Genomic DNA, 19,201 nt, shown 5'->3' with positions numbered 1-19,201 from the left:
TGTAATTTTAATTGTAATTTTTGAGAAGACCAAAGATGGAGACCGGATGCTCACTCCCGCTACTTGGATCAAGATGGAACATCAAGACAAGCTTTTCGGGTCCAACGGTGGATTCCAAAGTTGTATTATGTTCTTTTACTAGGATAGGCCACACTAGGACATTTTTATTTACGTCTTTGCATTCATTTATTTATTTTTCGCAACGATAATATGCATCATATTCCGCCTAAAAACCAAACCACCTAATTTATTGCATGAAAACTGACACATATAGAGGTCACGAGTTAGTTTTCATTGACATTCTCATGTCACACGTTTTAAGCCATCATCTAAATTAATTCATTCACGACAGACGCTAGTTATTCGTTCACTTAAAAATGAATTATAATTTAGTTGATGGGATCTTCCTCGTATAAACAAAAATTGAGAACGGTCTTTATAGTCAAACTCCAATGAGTCCCTTCTTCGTCGGTAGGCATACTATGACCCCTTCTACGTCGGGTAAGTTGGAACCGATTGACCTATTTTATCTCAACACTATGGTCACTCGTACGATCCTGTGATCATGGTGGACTATAGATAGGATTTACGGAAATCTATCGACCAAGAGTTCTTCCGGAAGAATTAGCTAAACAGTTGGCTTATCAATTTACTGAAATTGAGTCTTGGGATCACTTGTATCATTCTTGAGGGAGATCAATTATGCAAGTGCAAGAGTCTACATGTTTAAAATGAATTTTAAAATAGACTTAAATCACCTCGATGAGTTGCTTATTTCGTTTTGTTTTTCTTTCTTTTTCAGTGTAGATCACGTTTTAAACTGCTTAACATCAAATGGCTGGTTCAAGTGATAACCCAATGCCAAGTGCCACATTGGACCGTGAGTCCTGGCTTAGGATCTTCATGAGTCAGATGAATCAGTCCACTCGACTGAAGAATGACGGATCCAACTTCGCGGACTGGGAGGCAGCATTACGGAATGCTGCCGCTGCTGACGGAAAGCTCAAATATCTACTTGAGCCCATGCCGCCACACCCAGTTCCCACGGCTGGAGCTAACGAGATCGCTACTTATAACGATTTCGTCATGGAAGCGGGTGCGATTAAAAACGTGCTCATTTTTGCAATGGAACCCAATTTGCAGAAACGCTTCATAGCCCAAGGTGCAAACAAGATTTTCACCACGCTCACTAAGGAATTCTCGAAAGCACCGAGAATCGTGACCTATGAGCATACCACTCGCTTCTTTGATGCGAGACTCCAGAAGGGCCAACCGGTTAGCCCACACATTCTCAAAGATGATTGAGAATGTCGAGAAACCGGAGACCTTTAATCGTAACATCAGCGAGAATATTGTTATCGACCGTATTCTTCATTCACTCCACGATGGTTATTCGCAATTCAGAGCGAATTACTATATGAATGATTTGAAGAAAACTCCCCATGAATGGCACTCCCTCCTCGTACATGCACCGAGAAGGACATGAAGTGCGGTGGGAGTTCAAACAGGATGTTCTCGTTGTGTCAAACAAAGGGAAAGGTAAGGGCAAAGCTCCGGCAAACCCTAAAGAGGTAAGGCGAAGTTCAAGAAGTCGGGTTCAGGTAAGAGTGGTCTTGGTGAGTCGAGTAACTCATCAGGCATGACAAAGAGCAAGAGTGAAAACATGGAATGCCATCATTGCCACAAGATTGGGCATTGGAGACGCACATGTCCTGTTTATCATGAGGACTTAAAGGCAGGTCGTGTTAAACCCGTTGGTATGTCTTCTCTCTCTTCTACTTTTATTCACATGATTGAGATTAACCACGCAAGTTACGGAACTTGGGTACTTGATACTGGTTGTGGTTCTCATCTGTGTAATCATGTGCGGGGGCTCCGAAACATCGAACCCCTCGTAAAGGGTGAGGTGGACCTGCGTGTTGGGAATGGAGCAAGAGTAGCCGCCATCTCCAAGGGGACATATGTGATCCGACTTCCAAGCGGATTTGAGTTGTCATTATATGACTGCTATTATGTACCTAGTCTTTCCAAAAACATTATTTCAGTTTCTGCGCTTGATAAACTTGGTTTTTCATTTGTAATAGAGAATAATTCTTGCATTTTCTCATTACACGATATGATTTACAAGGCGTTTCCATGAATGGAATTTATGTTTTAGATCAGACCAACGAAATATTACACGTAATGAATAAAAGGTTAAAGGTTGGTGACAAAGATCAAACGTATCTATGGCACTGCCGTATGGGACACATTAATGAGAAACGCGTAAAACAGCTCATCAAACATGGAGCTATCTCGGCCTTTGATTTTCAATCATTTGGCACGTGTGAATCATGTCTCATCGGTAAGATGACTCGGATTTCCTTCAAAGGTGTTGGAATGCGCGCTGCTGACCTATTAGGGCTCATACACACGGATGTATGTGGTCCTATGTCAATCACCGCACGAGAAGGCTATAGGTATTTCATCACTTTCACGGACGATTTGAGTAGATATGGCTATGTCTACTTAATGAAGCACAAAAGTGAATCCTTTGAGAAATTCAAGGAATACCAAAATAGGGTACAGAACCTGTTGGGTAGAAAGATAATAACACTGCGTTCGGATCGTGGTGGCGAGTATCTTTCTCACGAGTTTGATCAACACCGAAGGACCGTGGGATTGCCCTACGTTAACTCCACTGGAACACCTCGGTTGAACGGTGTGTCCGAACGGAGAAATCGAACACTACTTGATATGGTTCGATCCATGATGAGTCACACGGTTTTACTTGATTCATTGTGGGGTTATGCTCTTATGTCAGCCGCTCTAATACTTAATCGAAGTCCGTCTAAAGCTGTTGACAAGACTCCATATGAACTATGGAAGGAACGGTCCCTAACTTGTCCTTTATACGGGTTTGGGGGTGCGAGGCTTATGTCAAGTGGAGACACGAAGATAAGCTCGGCCCGCGATCGGTCAAGACATACTTTATAGGTTATCCTAAAGGATCACGTGGTCATTACTTTTATTCGCCAACCGAACAACGCGTTTTTGTTGCGGCTAGTGCGACATTCTTAGAGAAGGAATTTCTCGAGAATGCAAAGAGTGATAGAACCTTCGACCTGTCGGAGATTCCAGAACCAAACACCGAGCAACCATTGGAGGAACCTATTCCTTCAATCCCGGCTGCGGTGAATATTCCTGAGGAACCTAGGAGGTCGGGAAGAGTCTCTATTCCTCCGGACAGATACATCGGTATGGTCGAGGAACATGACATAGATGACGTTCTACTCTTAACGAGTAGTGAACCCGCAACCTATAAAGGTGCCATGACCAGTTCTGACTCAAAGCTATGGCTTGAGGCCATGCAATCCGAGATGGACTCCATGTATGAGAACAACGTGTGGGATCTTGTTGACTTACCTGCTAAGGTTCGTCCCCTTCAATGCAAATGGCTTTACAAGATAAAGCATTCTCGTGGAAGGTCGCAAGATATCTACAAAGCACGACTAGTTGCTAAAGGTTTCACCCAAGTGCCAGGTTTGCACTACGATGAGATTTTTGCACCCGTAGTTATCTTTGCGTTCCATTCGGATTATCTTAGCGATCGCCGCTTTTCATGACTATGAAATTTGGCAAATGGATGTGAAAACCGCCTTCTTAAACGGCTTTTTGGAGGAAGAGTTGTACATGGTACAACCCGAAGGTTTCATCGATCCTAAAAATCCTAAGAAAGTGTGCAAGCTTAAGCGTTCCATTTATGGACTTAAGCAAGCATCAAGGAGTTGGAATCATCGCTTCGACCAAGTGATAAAAGAAAATGGATTTACTCGATCGGTCGAGGAACCATGTCTATATATCAAGTCGAGTGGGAGCAAGATTGTCTTCCTAATATTGTATGTTGACGACATACTCCTGATTGGGAATGACATACCTCTCTTAACTTCGGTGAAAGTATGGTTGAAAAACCATTTCCAGATGAAAGATCTGGGAGAGGCACAGAGAATTCTAGGCATCCGTATCTATCGAGATAGATCACGACGGATGTTATCTCTCAGTCAGGAGTCTTACATAGACAAAGTCCTAGAGAGATTCAGCATGACTAACTCCAAGAAGGGGTTCCTTCCTATGGCTCCAGGGGTGCATTTGAGCAAGTCTCAGGCACCAGAGACACCGGAAGAGAAAGAGCGCATGACACGGATTCCTTATGCTTCGGCAATAGGATCAATCATGTATGCCATGATATGCACACGTCCGGACGTGGCATATGCATTGAGTATGACAAGTCGATTCCAACAAAGAACCAGGTGAACCACATTGGTTGGCTGTCAAGAACATTCTTAAGTACCTCCGGAGGACTAAAGATTGGGTATTGACTTATGGAGGCTCTCAAACGCGCTATGCGAATCGGTTACGCAGATGCTAGCTTCCAAACGGATCGTGATGACTCGAAATCTCGGTCAGATTCGTTTTTACTCTTAATGGCGCTGCATCACTGGAAGAGTTCGAAACAAAGCATAAAGCAGATTCTACGACTGAGTCCGAGTACTATGCCGCGTCTGAAGCAACAAAGGAAGCGATATGGATGCGTCAATTCTTACATGGGCTCTCTGTAGTGCCTAGTTCGAATGACCCGATCACCATCTATTGCGACAATAGTGGTGCCATCTTCCAAGCTAAGGAGCCAAAGTCTAGCAACAAGTCTAGACATGTACAACGGAAAGCTCATCTAATCCGGGATTACGTGGAGCAAAAGACAGTAGTGATAGAAAAGATTGCTACAGATGATAACATAGCAGATCCTCTCACTAAAGCATTACGACAAGATAAGCATGAAGGGCACGTAAATTCCATGGGAATCAAACGTGTTCTTGAGTTGTAGTACTCTTTTATGGATCGATTCATTCTCCTTTGTACTCTATACGACATCATCGTTTTGATATTTTATATATATATTTTGTTTTTCATGTGGAATTGTACGACAATTTTGAACACCACAAAGTGAATTGAACAAACATCATATCTTGTTAGTCCTTAATTGCCCACATGAGTGATAACTCGGCAATTATTCGTGACGTTGGTTGATGGTGGGTTCAACGAGCCATAAGTCAACAGTTGGTGACCAATCACAGAGGCGATTTATACGGATATTTCGTAGGACACAATTGTGACATCGACGTGGAGTCCTAAATGTTTTATAACATTCGTTGCCGGGTCGTGGATAGGACTTCCATGGTGATCCTAAGAGTCGATTCTTTTGACTATCGATTGTCTCTTGAGACTACGGCAGATTTTGGGTGACTTTGGTTTCTATCTCACGGTCATCCGTAACAGGGGGCCAAGTAGATTTTTTTCTGGGTCATTTCATGCTGTGCTTAGATCGGAAGGAGTCGAGTTGAAGGAAATATTCAGCCTTTATCGGGTACTCGATATTTCTCAGGGCCACTCGAGGAGTCAGAATCGAAATGCATGGCCATGCTCGGATACGGATTCGTTTTATCGGTTAAGTTACTCTCTAGTCGGGGAAACCACTCTAGATACGGATCGATTGTAAAATACGACCTTTGTGGATCCAGATCTGCAAATTGTTTTACATTGAGTGGGAGAGATTTTAAATGAATATGAGAATCGGTTATCGCACCTACACTTGTTCGGACAAGTGGGAGTTTGTTGGAGCTTGTGTCCTCCGTTAGTGCGGATAACGTCATTGCACATACACTTGTACGGACAAGTGGGAGCTTGTTGGGGTTGGTGTCCTTAACAATTAGTGCAAGGACTTATAAACCTCTAAAAGGATCAAAGGGCATACTTTGGTATTATTATCAGTTGATCCACGTTTATCAATAACGGTTGGCTTGCTAGATAAGTTTGACGTTATTGTCATACAGATGGCGGTGATCAACTGGTCCCTAAAAGTCACACCTATAGGATACGTTCGAGAGATGTGACGGTATGAAAATACTGTCATGTAGATGCCAAATATTGACTAACCAGTTAGTCCAAGTTATTTGACTAAGTAATTAGTCAAATATGTGATGTTGAGATATTATATTTAATACGAATTAAATATCATGGGCTAAGGCGAATTAACCAGTTAATTCGTAAAATTAAATATACGTGATTTATATTTAATTAAATGTATATTAAAATAAATTATAAAATACTGTCTTGTCGGACACGTATTAATAATTCAGCTAACCCGCATTATTAGCTGATGCCTTAATTTCCGATAACCGATAACAGTTTATAATATAAACCCGTCATATACATTTTAGCGATTTGGCGAACCAGACCATGAGCCAAGACTAAAAGGAAGTGGAAGCCCACTTCCCTAGGTAGCCCATGGCCGGCCGAGTGAGAGGGAACAAAAGGGAGGGTTTCTCCTCCCTTCTAACCTAATCAAAACATTTTGTAAAAAAAAACTAGGGTTTCGAGAGAGCATTTTTCTCTGTAGAAACCGAGATCTCACATCTCAAGCAAACTCACATCAGTTCTCCCCATATTGCAAGGCAATCGGAGAACACTGTTCTAGCACAAGGGCATATCTCGGACCAAGTCTTGGGTGCAACGATTAGGAGGGAATCTGCTTAGATTTCTGATCTTTACGCCGCAATTAAAAGGACCCGAGGTTGATTTCTATACACTTATCGTTTCTATTGTTTTATCGTTTTATGACTATAAATTGCATGTAAATTTTACGTTATAGTCCTGCAATTTAAGGGGTAGTATACGGATATTAACCTACAATAATATGTATGAACATGCCCAATTTTATGCTAAATCGCCTTTAAGGAGCCAATATCGTATATTACACGATTTTTACGGATTTGCGTGATTAAGAGTTTTATAATCACAAAAATTACATAAATTCATATTTATGCACAAGTTAATTACCCTAACTTCTTAGGACTCAAAAATTAGTCTCCACTAGCTATTTGACCATAATTAACTCATATTTCTTAAAATTGTCCATTAGTGGACCTAAAAAAATACAATAAAAGCTATAAAACTTCAAATAAATCACAAAATTTCCAAATAAATTTGAAATTTGAAATTTAAACTTATCAACATTCTGTAAAAATACCATGACACTCATAATGTTCAAAAAAATTAGGTTAAAATTTCGTAATATTATTGGAAAAACGATGTTGCGGTTTATCGGATTTATCAATAAAAAACATAAAAACATGAGAAAAATTATATTCATCAACTTTTCAATTTTAGATCTGAAAAAGATAATAAAATGCAACATGTGACGTTTTTCCTTTGTCATGAAATATGTTTTAGCAATTATTCACTAAATAAGTCACTATTTATGCTATTTTTCATCAAAAATTCATAAATCATGCATAAAGACTTCAATATAGCCTATTATTTTACACACATCTTGTAAACTTGCATGTGACAACATATTAAATTTCTATGACCAGATTCGAAATTTATCTCATATTAACCTATTTTTCATTTAAATCCGATTTTAAACATGAAAAATCCATATTTCGAGCATAATAACTCCACAAATTCTGAAAGTTTACAGGTAATTTCAAAATAATATATGTGATAACATATCCAAAAATCACTGGAAAATTCGAAGTTTAGCTAATTTTAGTCCGAAAATGACATTTTAATCATAAAATCATATTTTTAATGCCATTATTATATAAGATGAACAATAAAAACCATAAATTAACCAAAATATCCTAAAAATATTTTAGGACCAGAAACATTAACATGCATAAAGTTATTTCGTGATATATCATAATAACACAAATTTACAAGTTTTATATGTTAATCGTATAACTCGGAAAAACTATAACCGATTTGCATGCAAACAACCAAGGCTCTTGATACCGCTTGTTAGAAATCTAGATCTCTTTACTCAACATATTCATATATGATATAATTTTAATTTAGTCATAAAATTAAAAGGTGATCTTATGCATGCAAACAAAATATAATTAAAGAAGAAATCATTATCTTACATTGCTATTCCGGATCTTAAGGGCACAAGAGAGTTCTCCTACTCTCTTGTTCTTGAGCTCTCCTTAATGGATGAACAAGGATTCAAGAAGAGAATCCCTCCCAAAAGTACTATACCCAAGATAACAACTTAATAAAATTAATATTATTATTACTAGAATAATACTAATTTTGTATAAAAATGACCCAAAAATAATTTGGTCTCTCTATGAAAACCGGTTAAGAGAGAGGGAGGAGAAGGAAGATTTTATCTTTCTAAAACTCTAATTTTTAGATGGAGTATGAATGAATGATACACTAATGTATTTTGTAGTGTATATTAGATAAAATAAAAAGAAAAACCAAGGTGTTTTTCTTCTCAAAAACCGGGTGGAAGAGGGGAAAAGAGGGAGCCAATGCATGCACAAGTTTTTCTTCACAATGACCACTAGGTTTTGCATGGCTAGTTTAGTAGGAAATGATTATGTTTACCACTAACATAATCAACACAATATATGCCTAATCCTCCCCTTAATTTCGGTATACATGGATAAAATGGACTCCATTTTATCTTTGTCAATTTGTCAATATGTCACATGTCACATGTCACATAAAATTGTTATGTATTTTTAACATATTAAAAATCAACGTATTAATAAAAATACGTCATATACAAAAATCGACTTAGTAATTCATAATTACTTGTACCAAAATATTTTACCAATTATAAATCACAATATCTTGTATTTATAATAATTTATTCATTCAAATGCAATTGTTTCCTTAAACAAAAATTTCATCTAAGTAATCAAAACAATTCGATTACTTATACCGTATCTTATTTAATCAAATTACAATGAGACACATAAATATTACTTCCAAAATCGTCCGTCAATTTTAAGTAATTTAATTAACCTGTATCGTCATACGATCAATTAAATGATCAATTAAGTGTGTTACCCTTTAAGTATGAACTAAGGGGATCAACTGATCACCACCGTCGCACGACAGTAATGTCAAACTCTAATCAGCCAATCATTACCGATATGTGTGGACCAGTTGACAGTAAAATATTACTTCCCAATTGTATTCTTTAAAATGAGTCTTAAACATGTGATCATCATGATCAACAGTTGTGATCGCATTATTGTCAGAGGACACATATTCCAACACCATAGGGAGATGCCATACTCTTTTGCACAATGGCCCTAAACTCATCAACTTTTGTCCACATATTGAAAAACTTAAATGGTTTTTTCTTGCCTCCACCACTGATACCATGAGTAAGGATGTAGGGACAATGATCAAACTGACCCTCAGGATGGAAGTGAGCACTCCAGTCAGGCCATATATTCAACTATTCCCCATTGATAAGAACCCTATCAATTCTACTAAATATCCTAGTCTCACTTGGTTGTTTATTGTTCCAAGTGAAAAGAGAACCAGTAGCTTTCATATCCTGAAAGTCACACAAATTAGCAGTAGTTTGAAAAGGAAACATCTCATCATCTTTCACCATTTTTCCTAACCTTTCATTAGAATACATCACATTGTTGAAATCACCTAGCACAATCCAAGGACCACCCATACTAAATCTAATAAGAGCATTCCATAAAGGTATTCTATCTGCTATTTTATTAAAGGCATAAACAAAAGTAGCAAGGAAGAGATGCCCAGTTTGCTGAACTTGAATTCTGACATGAATGTATTGAGCATCCATTTCAAGTACATCAAGACTGAGTTTATTAGCTTTCCAAAGGATCCAAACTCTCCCCCCATTATGTAGAGAAGTATTAGTGACAAAATTCCAACCATAACATACTTTACAAGCTACTCTATTTAGAGACTCAGGTTTAACCTTAGTCTCAAGGAGCCCAAATAAATTCACATCATTTTGATGAAGAAACCACTTAATATCTTTCTGTTTAATATCACTATTCAGGCCCCTCACATTCCACATACCAATTCTAATCATTGGGAGGGACTAGTTGCCCCCCTCCACCCCCTTTATCAACCATTTCAGACCCATCAGAAGCTTTAGCAAATTCAGCATTAAAATTCACAGAACACTCACCATTCCTACCATCAGCCACTCTAGCTTCATGCTTAGTCATACGAGTAATAATCCTTGCAGGAGTATAAACAGACCCATGACTGATAGGAGCAGGAGTAACCAGAGATGTAGCCAAGACAGCAGGGGTAGGAGGAGCTACCTCTGAAGCACTATTGGGTATTGGTACCATGGTAGTACCTAAAGGAAGAAATTCTTTAAGATCCAATTGGGAAACAGTTGTAGGCACCTTAGGTTTCCAGACTTGTCTAGGTTGTTTAACAACAGGCTTAGTAGGTCCTATAACTCTCTTCCTACAAGCATTAGTTTTATGCCCAATACCTCTACACTTTTGACAAGTAATAGGAACCCAATCATATTCAATAGCAACATTTACCTCAGAACCTAACTCATCTTCAAAAACAATACGAGAAGGGAAGGTCTGATCCAACTCAACCTCCACCATGACACGAGCAAAGCCAAGTAAAGACTTCTCAAGGGTGGAGTCATCAATCCGTACAAACCTTCTAACAAGACCAGCTAGCTTCACTAAACATTTAGCTCCCCAGAATTTCAAATCAAGCCCCACTAGCTTGACCCAAATTGGAACCTTCTTAACAGACACTTTCGCAATTCTGACAGAAGGATCCCAGGGCTTCAGAATAATGGGCTTGCCATCAAACAAAAACATACCATTAGCTAGGACAAGTTTGTGATGTTCAGCTTTAGCAAATCTCACAACAAAGAGGCCATTAGGTTAGAAGGAAATCTGCGCAATCTCTTAAGCAGACCAGATCCTACGCAGATATCCATCTAAAACCTCTCGCGGAGGATTAACACCCATGACATAACCATAAATCGCTAATTTCCAAAACTCAATTCCGTCCTTAACATCATCAACAGTAAGTTTCAGAATATTCTTAGCACACTCACCTTCCTAATTTTCAACTTCAATAATCGGATCCAATCGAGCCCCAATTTTCCGAGACGGAACCTCCTGCCAATCCTGTGGATCATCAGAAAGAATCAAGCCATCCACTAATTCAGTATCAGGAACATCATCCGCGTGTAACCTCTGATGCACTTCCTATCTCGCATCCTCAATTTCCTCATCAATCGTTTCAACATGAATATCAGTAGCATTTTTTTGTATATTACTAGAAGAATTTTTATTGAGATTAGTAGAATTGTTATTACTATTATTATTAATACTTGATGAACTATTATTATTTTTGGAATTTTTTTGAGAATTACTAACTGAAGAAGAAGGAGATTTAGGGGGAGAGTGATTGCGTTTCTTTGCCATTGCTGGGAAACCCGTGTAACAGAAAATCAGAGAATTTTCCTCTCTCTAACCTTCTTTGTTGCGACCGATCTTGATCATCATCTGCTGAAACGTTACAAGAGTCATCACATTCTTGCCACCGTGCCTATGTCATGGGAGAAAGAGGTCATTCTACCTGCGCTGCCCGCTGATGATGAAGAACCGATCTACGACTTGATCTATACCGAAATTCATGAAGAGTATCCTAATACTTCATCAGATTCTAATAATTAAGTCTTTAATTATTATCTGGCATTATGAGTGATGCGTGTCATTTATATGATGTTTTACACCCTATTTTACACGCATTTCAGAGCTCAATTATGTAGTTTATGCTACTATTTTCCCTATTTCCGTCCACTTTCGTGTTTTTTGTGTAATATTGCAGAAATGTGAAGAATCCAGCAGGAAATGAGCCAAATCCATCCCCGAGTACTTAGCATTGCATTTGACATGGAGTAAAGACTCGGGAAATGAACTTGGTGCGCGTATCGAGGGCCGAAAGACGGATTTACAAAGCTTTAGGAGCCAAGTACCTATTGAAGTCGTCGATAGACCGATGCTTTTAGCCGATAGACCAGAGTACGATTGTCATAAGCTCCTGTACAGCGCACCTTGGTCGATCGACTGGTCCAAGTGGTCGACCGACCACCCCACGAGCTGACGGAAATTAAAAGACGAGAAAGCCCAATGTAATTAGGTTTTTGGAATAAAAGTTACGTAAGACTATCTATATAACGTAACTTTAGGTTTCAGAAGATGATCATCGAATTCTAGGGAAGCAATTAGGGTTCATCACACAAAGGTTGAACTTTTAATTAGTTTAGTTTAATTCTCCGTCAATAAAGTTTATTTTCCGCGTTTGGTTTTGGTCTTTCCTGTTCAATTCTTCTTACGGTATTCTTCTGTTCCTTTGTTGAGTTTGTTGCTTATATTCCTCCGTAGTTAGAATTGCTAGTTGAGATTTCCCAAAGCCAAATTATCGTTTCATGATAGTTATTTATTTAGTTAATTTAAGTATGAATTCGTTTGCTTTATTAGTTAATTTTATTGCTGTTATTATCACCATCATGAGTAGCTAAATCCTTCATGCTAAGATGTAGGGGATCTGTAGGTTAGACGGCTTTGACGTAGGTGACCTGCTGTCGGGCTCCGGTCGATCGACTGACATACATGGTCGATCGACCAGGGCGTGTTAGATTTTCTTCGACTTAATTAATTTGATTGCTATATTTGACGAATCGAGTGCACGCGACTAGTTGAATGCTTACGAATTGACCGACCCGACAAGATTGAAAGATAGGGGAGGAAAATAGACTACTTAATTAAGACGACTAAATTAATAAGATCGAGAGATAAGTTAATTTAGATTTTGAGTTTCATTAATCAAGAACGAAAGTTAGAATTAGTGAGATTAGGGACCCGTAGCTTAGGCCGAAAGGTTGCTACCTGTTAAATTGGACCGAGAGGACTTTTTATTTTCTCGTCTAACATGTTTAAGACAGTTTACCTAGAGTTGCCGCAGTCGAAACTACGGTGAACCGACCATCTTAGCATCCCTTTAATATTTGCTTTCATCTATTTTTATCTACTGCTCATTTATTTACTTTAGTTATATAACTATCCAAAACAAACCCCCACACATTTATTACTTAGACTAGAATTAGACAACTATTAATTTCATCGCCTCTCTGTGGTTCGACCCTGACTGCCACTAGCTATAGTAGTAGTCTGGATTATAAATTTATCTTTGGTACTCTACGACGATATCAAATTTTGGCGCCGTTGCCGGGGAGGCAATTGTTTAATTTTAGTTGTTTTTATTTTAGTCTTTTTCTTAGTTTAAGGGACATCTGTTCCTTAAACTCTTCTCATATTCTACTTGTAGTTTCCTCTTATGCGCAGGTCACGGGGTGGTGAATTGAGACCATTAGATCCTAAGATCGAAAGGACTTTGCGCGAGTTGAGACGATCATCTAGAGTATTGCCGGCAGAGGAAGAGCTGAGTACTTTGTCCAGTTACTACGAGAACGAGCTATTTGAGGAGGACCCACCTTCGTCCCCTGTTTCTACTTCTTCAGCTGAGGCCGTTAAATCTCCAGATATGGCTGAAGAAGCAAGTATAGCCAGTCACTCCGAGCCAAAAGCCGGAAAATATCTATAAGGGATTCGCATTGCCAGCCGGGACGAAAAGGAAATTCGAACCAAAACCGTCTTACATTAACTTGGTTGAGAGAAACCAATTTGGGGGAGTTGCAAATGAATATGCAACTAAACATATGGAGACATTCATTGACTACTGTTGTTCCATACCCCCACCAGCAGGTGTGACCCAGGACCAGGTAAAGGAGACGATGTTCATATTCTCGCTTCGTGATGCTGCAAGGGAATGGTACCGAGATCTGGATCCAGCTGCTAACGGGATTACTGATTGGAATTCTCTGGCCCTAGCATTCTATAAGAAATATTTCTCTGCATTGAAGACCAATGCAATTAGAGCTCAGATCACGAGCTTTAAACAGGGTCCTGATGATGATTTTCATGAGGCATAGGTCCGTTTCAAAAGACTAGTGCGAACTATTCCGCGCCATGGGTTTGAGAAATGGTTTATATGCAACCAATTCTATAATGGTCTGTATGATGATCAGAGAGCTATCCTAGATGCTGCAGCTAATGGGAGATTTCAAGAAAATAGTGGTGAGACAAAGGGGTGGAAAATCATCGATGACCTGGCCACCCATAAAGCTGAGCATGGGAATTCTAGAGGAAATCAGAGAAGATCAGCTGAATCTCCTGCTGTAGCTGCAATAGAAGCCCTTCTTGCGAGATTCGACAAGATAGATTTTGGGGGATCCCAAAAAGGAGGGATATATAAAGTTAATGCAGTTTCAAACGGTCCCTTTACATGCAAAAGATGTGGAGGAGAGGGACATGTTTCAGAATTTTGTACTGGTTCGAATGAAACATGTTATGCCTTTCAACATTATAGGCAGACGGGTACTTATCCCGATCCCTCTAATGTCCACCCCAATTTGAGGTGGACTAACCAGAATGTCCTTAATCCGGGTCCACAGCAGCATCAGCTGCAGAAGTATGTGCCCCCTTATAAGCATCAGCAGTATCAAAAGCCTTCTTATGTGCCTCAGCAGCAGCAATTTCAAGGTTCTGATATTTCTGAATTGAAAAACATGGTTCAGAATCTGTCGGGTTTGCTGCAAAAGGAGTCTCTAGCTAGAGAGACTTCTAAAAAAATGTTGGAGAGTCAAATTGCCCAATTGGCAAGCAAAAGTGCAACTAGAGCTCCGGGGCATTTACCGTCGCAACCGGATCAAAAAGAGACTCTAAATGCGATCACTTTGAGGAGTGGGTCTACCCTTGATGGGCCCGCTATGGTCGAAGATGTTACTGAAAAAGATGAGGCGGAACCGAGTAAGAAAAATGCCGTAGTGAACAGTCGCAAGAAAAAGACGATCAGCAGGTATGTCGGTCGATCGACTGACACCCATGGTCGATCGACCAGCCCGCGTAATAGTACAGCTTCTGGTCCTGAGGAAGCCAGTCGATCGACTGACCTACATGGTCGAACGACTGATAGTACTGCTGATCGTGAACCTTTTCGTCCTCCAATGCCAGATAGCTTGAGGGACCACTTATTTCGGGGTACGACGACTCCGAAATTATTGAGGCAAGATCCAAATACTGATGGGTCAGTTCCGATTCCAAAGAATGACCCCCTGACGGTTAATGGTTCATTCCTGAGACGGTCTGAAGAAGGTTCGAGCTACAACAAGGACAAGGTAGTGGATTTTCACCCTAAGTCCATTGATGCCGATATGAGAGATCTAGAGGAGAGGGCTAAGTTGCTTCTTACAGCCCCGTACCCGGAAAGATTGGTGCCCACAAAGGAACAGGTATCGTTTAACAAATTTGAAAATGTTATTCGTAGTTTAAATGTGCAAGTTCCTTTCCTAGAATTAGTTAATCAAGTGCCTGCTTACACAAAGTTTATGAAGCAGCTTTTGTCTAAAAAGAAGTCACTTGATACTGTGCAATCTGTCGTATTAACTGAGGAGTCATGTTCCTATTTGACTCATAATGCACCTCATAAGCTAGCTGACCCTGGTAGCTTTTCTGTTCCTTGTAATATTGGTACCTTCTCAATTGAGAAGGCGTTATGTGATCTAGTAGCTAGCATTAGTGTTATGCCTTTGAGTCTTGCTAAGAAATTGAAATTGACTAGGTTTGCAGTTACTGACATGACGGTACAGATGGCTGATCGTTCTGCGGTCCAGCCTATAGGAGTCTTAGAGGATATTACTGTGCAAATAGGAAAATCCTTTTTCCCAGTTGACTTCGTTGTACTAGATATACCCGAGGATGCTCACATTCCTATCATTTTGGGTAGACCATTTCTGCACATTGCTGGTGCAGTTATAGATGTTAGCTCAGGGACATTGACCTTTAAAGTAGGGAAACAGTCCATTATTTTTGCCCAAACCGCTAAGAATAAAGATCCTATGTGGCCAGTCACTTGTAATACGATTTCTGAGAAGAAATCTTATTTTGTGCTTTCTGATATGCCTGCCCCTATGCCTAATTCTGCTATAACACCTTCGCCCCAGATTGGGAGCAAATTGGAGGAAGATCCTTCTGTTTTGACTATTGCAGGAAATCGTTTGGGGAAGGAAGAGCCGCATGATGCTCCAGCTGTGAAGGAGCCAATCATTCAAAGAGGCGGCCTAGGATGTCTGAGCTATGTAACTGATGAGGAGCCTGATAGGAGCCAGTCAAGGTGACGAAGTCCAATTTGGATTTTGATGAGCCAGACGAGGTCATTGATTGGGAAGATGTTAGAGATGTTGTTCCGTTGAGTTCTACGGATATTGGAGTCGTTAGGAGCCCCGCTGAGGAGATGAGCACTGTAGAGGCTACCTCTTGTAGCTAGAAGCCGGGCAAGTGGGCCATCCCGTGGCCATTTTTGATCAACTATTAGTTGATTGAGACTTTTTAAAACATTTTATTGCTTTTGTTGGACTTTTTATTGCTTTGGTTTGTGCGAGACTTCGCTTTTATAAGTTTTCTTAGGATATAAAGACTTTAGACTGTTACTTTGGGTTTGGCGCAATTTTGGGCGCGTTATTATGTGTATTTGCAGGTTCATAGACCATATTAGCTCAATTTATTGAGCTAATTCGATGAAATCAGACACTTATAGCAGATTTCTCAGTCGATCGACTGGATGCTATGGTCGATTGACTGAGCCGCGATTCCAGGGGCTTCTGTTCTTGTCACCCTGGTCGATCGACTGGCTGGTATGGTAGATCGACCGCCTTCGCTGCTGCACCTGTTCACGACCATTCCCCTGCTGTGTTTGGTCGATTTGCGGAGTTGAGGGAGTCTTTTCTCCACTTTATTTTCCGATTCATTTCTGTTTTCTTCTGTTTTCTTATTTTGCACATAATTTTGTGTTTCGTAAATTGCTTTCTCGGAATTACGCGCTGTACTTTTGTTTCTTTTCAGGTACTTATGGTAGCACTGCTGGCTATATAAACTTCATATCTCACGCTGGTTTGGGGAGGTTGCCTTTTACTGCGCTTAAAGTCTTGTGAGTTTCCGAGTATAAACTTCATGTCTTATTTAGTTAATTTATCGCAAATTCCCGTTTCCCTTCTATTTCATTATATGATTTTGCACAATGGGGACATTGTGTGATTTGGTTTGGGGAAGGGTTTTGCATTGCATTCACATGTTTTATTGCATTTCTGTTTCACGTTTATTGCACTTCAGTTTGCATTTGTTATTTCATTTCCTATATATATACAAAAATTCAAAAAATTCAAAAATTCAAAAAATTCAAAAAAAATTGCACGTTTATTTTAGCATATAGGTTGAGTCGGAACGGTAGTATTTCAGTGATGACATTGCATTTGCATCTGTTTATGCCTAAGCCTTGCTAATTGACATGTTATTAGTAGAATCATATATGCATAACTCTACGAGTTTTCGTTAAATATCTTGCTGAATCTTGAGACTTGACTTAGATTTAAGGCAAACTACATCATTTTCTGAGGTTTAGAGCTTATTACTGGTGTCATTCATGACCGGTTTATCTAGGAATGTGAGTAGTACTCCTTATGAGACATGTTACATCAATATGCATAAATATGAACTTAATCTACTTAATACCTGTATGCATTCGGTTTGTGGTTTGTTGACACATGTGGTAGAGGTCCCCTTTTCTCATTTTGCCCATAAGCTTCACATAGCCAAAATTAGCCTTTTGTCCCTTTAACTACATCCTATATTCAGCCTGCCTTTGTCAAGCTAGTAGTATTAGTCTTTGGGAATGTGTTCTTATCATTTTGGCTATATTGCTCTTTATGAGAATATTGGTGAAATGATTGAAGGGAAAGAAAAAAAAAGAGAAAAGAAAAAAAAAACAGAAGAAAAAAAAAAAAGAAAACAAGAATTCGAAAAAAAAAAGAGAGAATCAGTCGATCGACCGTCCCATTTGGTCGATCGACTGCCTGCTGCAGTATCGAGACAAAAAAAAATCACATGGTTGAAGTTTTGAGTAGATGGTGATTTTATTCCCATGTTTTATCATTATCATTTGGGGAATTACAGTTATTATTGGAGATTGTTTGATTTGTGCTAATAATTAGCACCGCTTTATCGTTTAATCTTGAGCAAGAAGTTGGAATGAATTATTAATTTGGTTTCCTTAGTTACTAGCTTGACTTTTAACTCTGTTTTTATCCAAATTTGTCTTAGCCCCTTCCTGCCCATACCTCACATATCCATATTTACCTCGGCATGTGTCATGGTCATTTGTTTGGTTGGAATGCATATGTACGGTTGTAGAGATTATTTTCATATTAGACTGCAGGCATGTTCTTATAGGTAGTAGTTAGGTGAGAGTCATTACAAAATTACTTCTTTCTATCTTTTACATATTTTCACCTGTGCTTATGTGTGACATGATCGACCCGTGAGAGTCCATAATGATAAGTCTCTATAGTTGATGGTTCAACAGTTTTTGACGACTACATAACTCGTTTTCATGATTCATATTGCTAATTGATTGTTAGTTTTTAGCATTAAATTGGTTTAGGCTTTATAGTTGCATTTCGCTCTGAGATTGAATTCGTTCCATTAGGTCCTAGGTTCGAGTCTAGTTCTTGCTTGGGGACAAGCAAGGGTTTGGTTTGGGGAAGTTTTTTGCGTGTCATTTATATGATGTTTTACACCCTATTTTACACGCATTTCAGAGCTCAATTATGTAGTTTATGCTACTATTTTCCCTATTTTCGTCCACTTTCGTGTTTTTGTGTAATATTGCAGAAATGTGAAGAATCCAGCGGGAAATGAGCCAAATCCGTCCCCGAGTACTTAGCATTGCATTTGACATAGAGTAAAGACTCGGGAAATAAACTTGGTGCGCGTATCGAGGCCTGAAAGACGGATTTACGAAGCTTTTGGAGCCAAGTACCTGTTGAAGTGGTCGATAGACTGATGCTTTTGGTCGATAGACCAAAGTACGATGGTCAGAAGCTCCTGTACAGCGCAGCTTGGTCGATCGACTGGTCCAAGTGGTCGACCGACCACCCCACGAGCTGACGAAAATTAAAAGACGAGAAAGCCCAATGTAATTAGGTTTTTGGAATAAAAGTTACGTAAGACTATCTATATAACGTAACTTTAGGTTTCAGAAGATGATCATCGAATTCTAGGGAAGCAATTAGGGTTCATCACACAAAGGTTGAACTTTTAATTAGTTTAGTTTAATTCTCCGTCAATAAAGTTTACTTTCCGCGTTTGATTTTGGTCTTTCCAGTTCAATTCTTCTTACGGTATTCTTCTGTTCCTTTGTTGAGTTTGTTGCT

The 19,201-nt window shown here is 39.3% G+C and overlaps 1 protein-coding gene across 1 annotated transcript; it reads right to left on the bottom strand.

Moving 5' to 3' along the window:
* Positions 1-9,298: 9,298 nt before the first annotated feature.
* Positions 9,299-9,901, bottom strand: LOC141640871 (uncharacterized). The gene has a single exon (XM_074449550.1). It carries the CDS (start codon positions 9,899-9,901, stop codon positions 9,299-9,301), a length of 603 nt encoding a protein of 200 aa, XP_074305651.1.
* Positions 9,902-19,201: the final 9,300 nt, after the last annotated feature.

The sequence above is a fragment of the Silene latifolia genome, chromosome 2 (genome assembly GCF_048544455.1).
Source record: "Silene latifolia isolate original U9 population chromosome 2, ASM4854445v1, whole genome shotgun sequence".
NCBI classification, from domain to species: domain Eukaryota; kingdom Viridiplantae; phylum Streptophyta; class Magnoliopsida; order Caryophyllales; family Caryophyllaceae; genus Silene; species Silene latifolia.
Note: the sequence above shows the minus strand (reverse complement) of the source record. Positions and strands in the feature narration are given on the sequence as shown.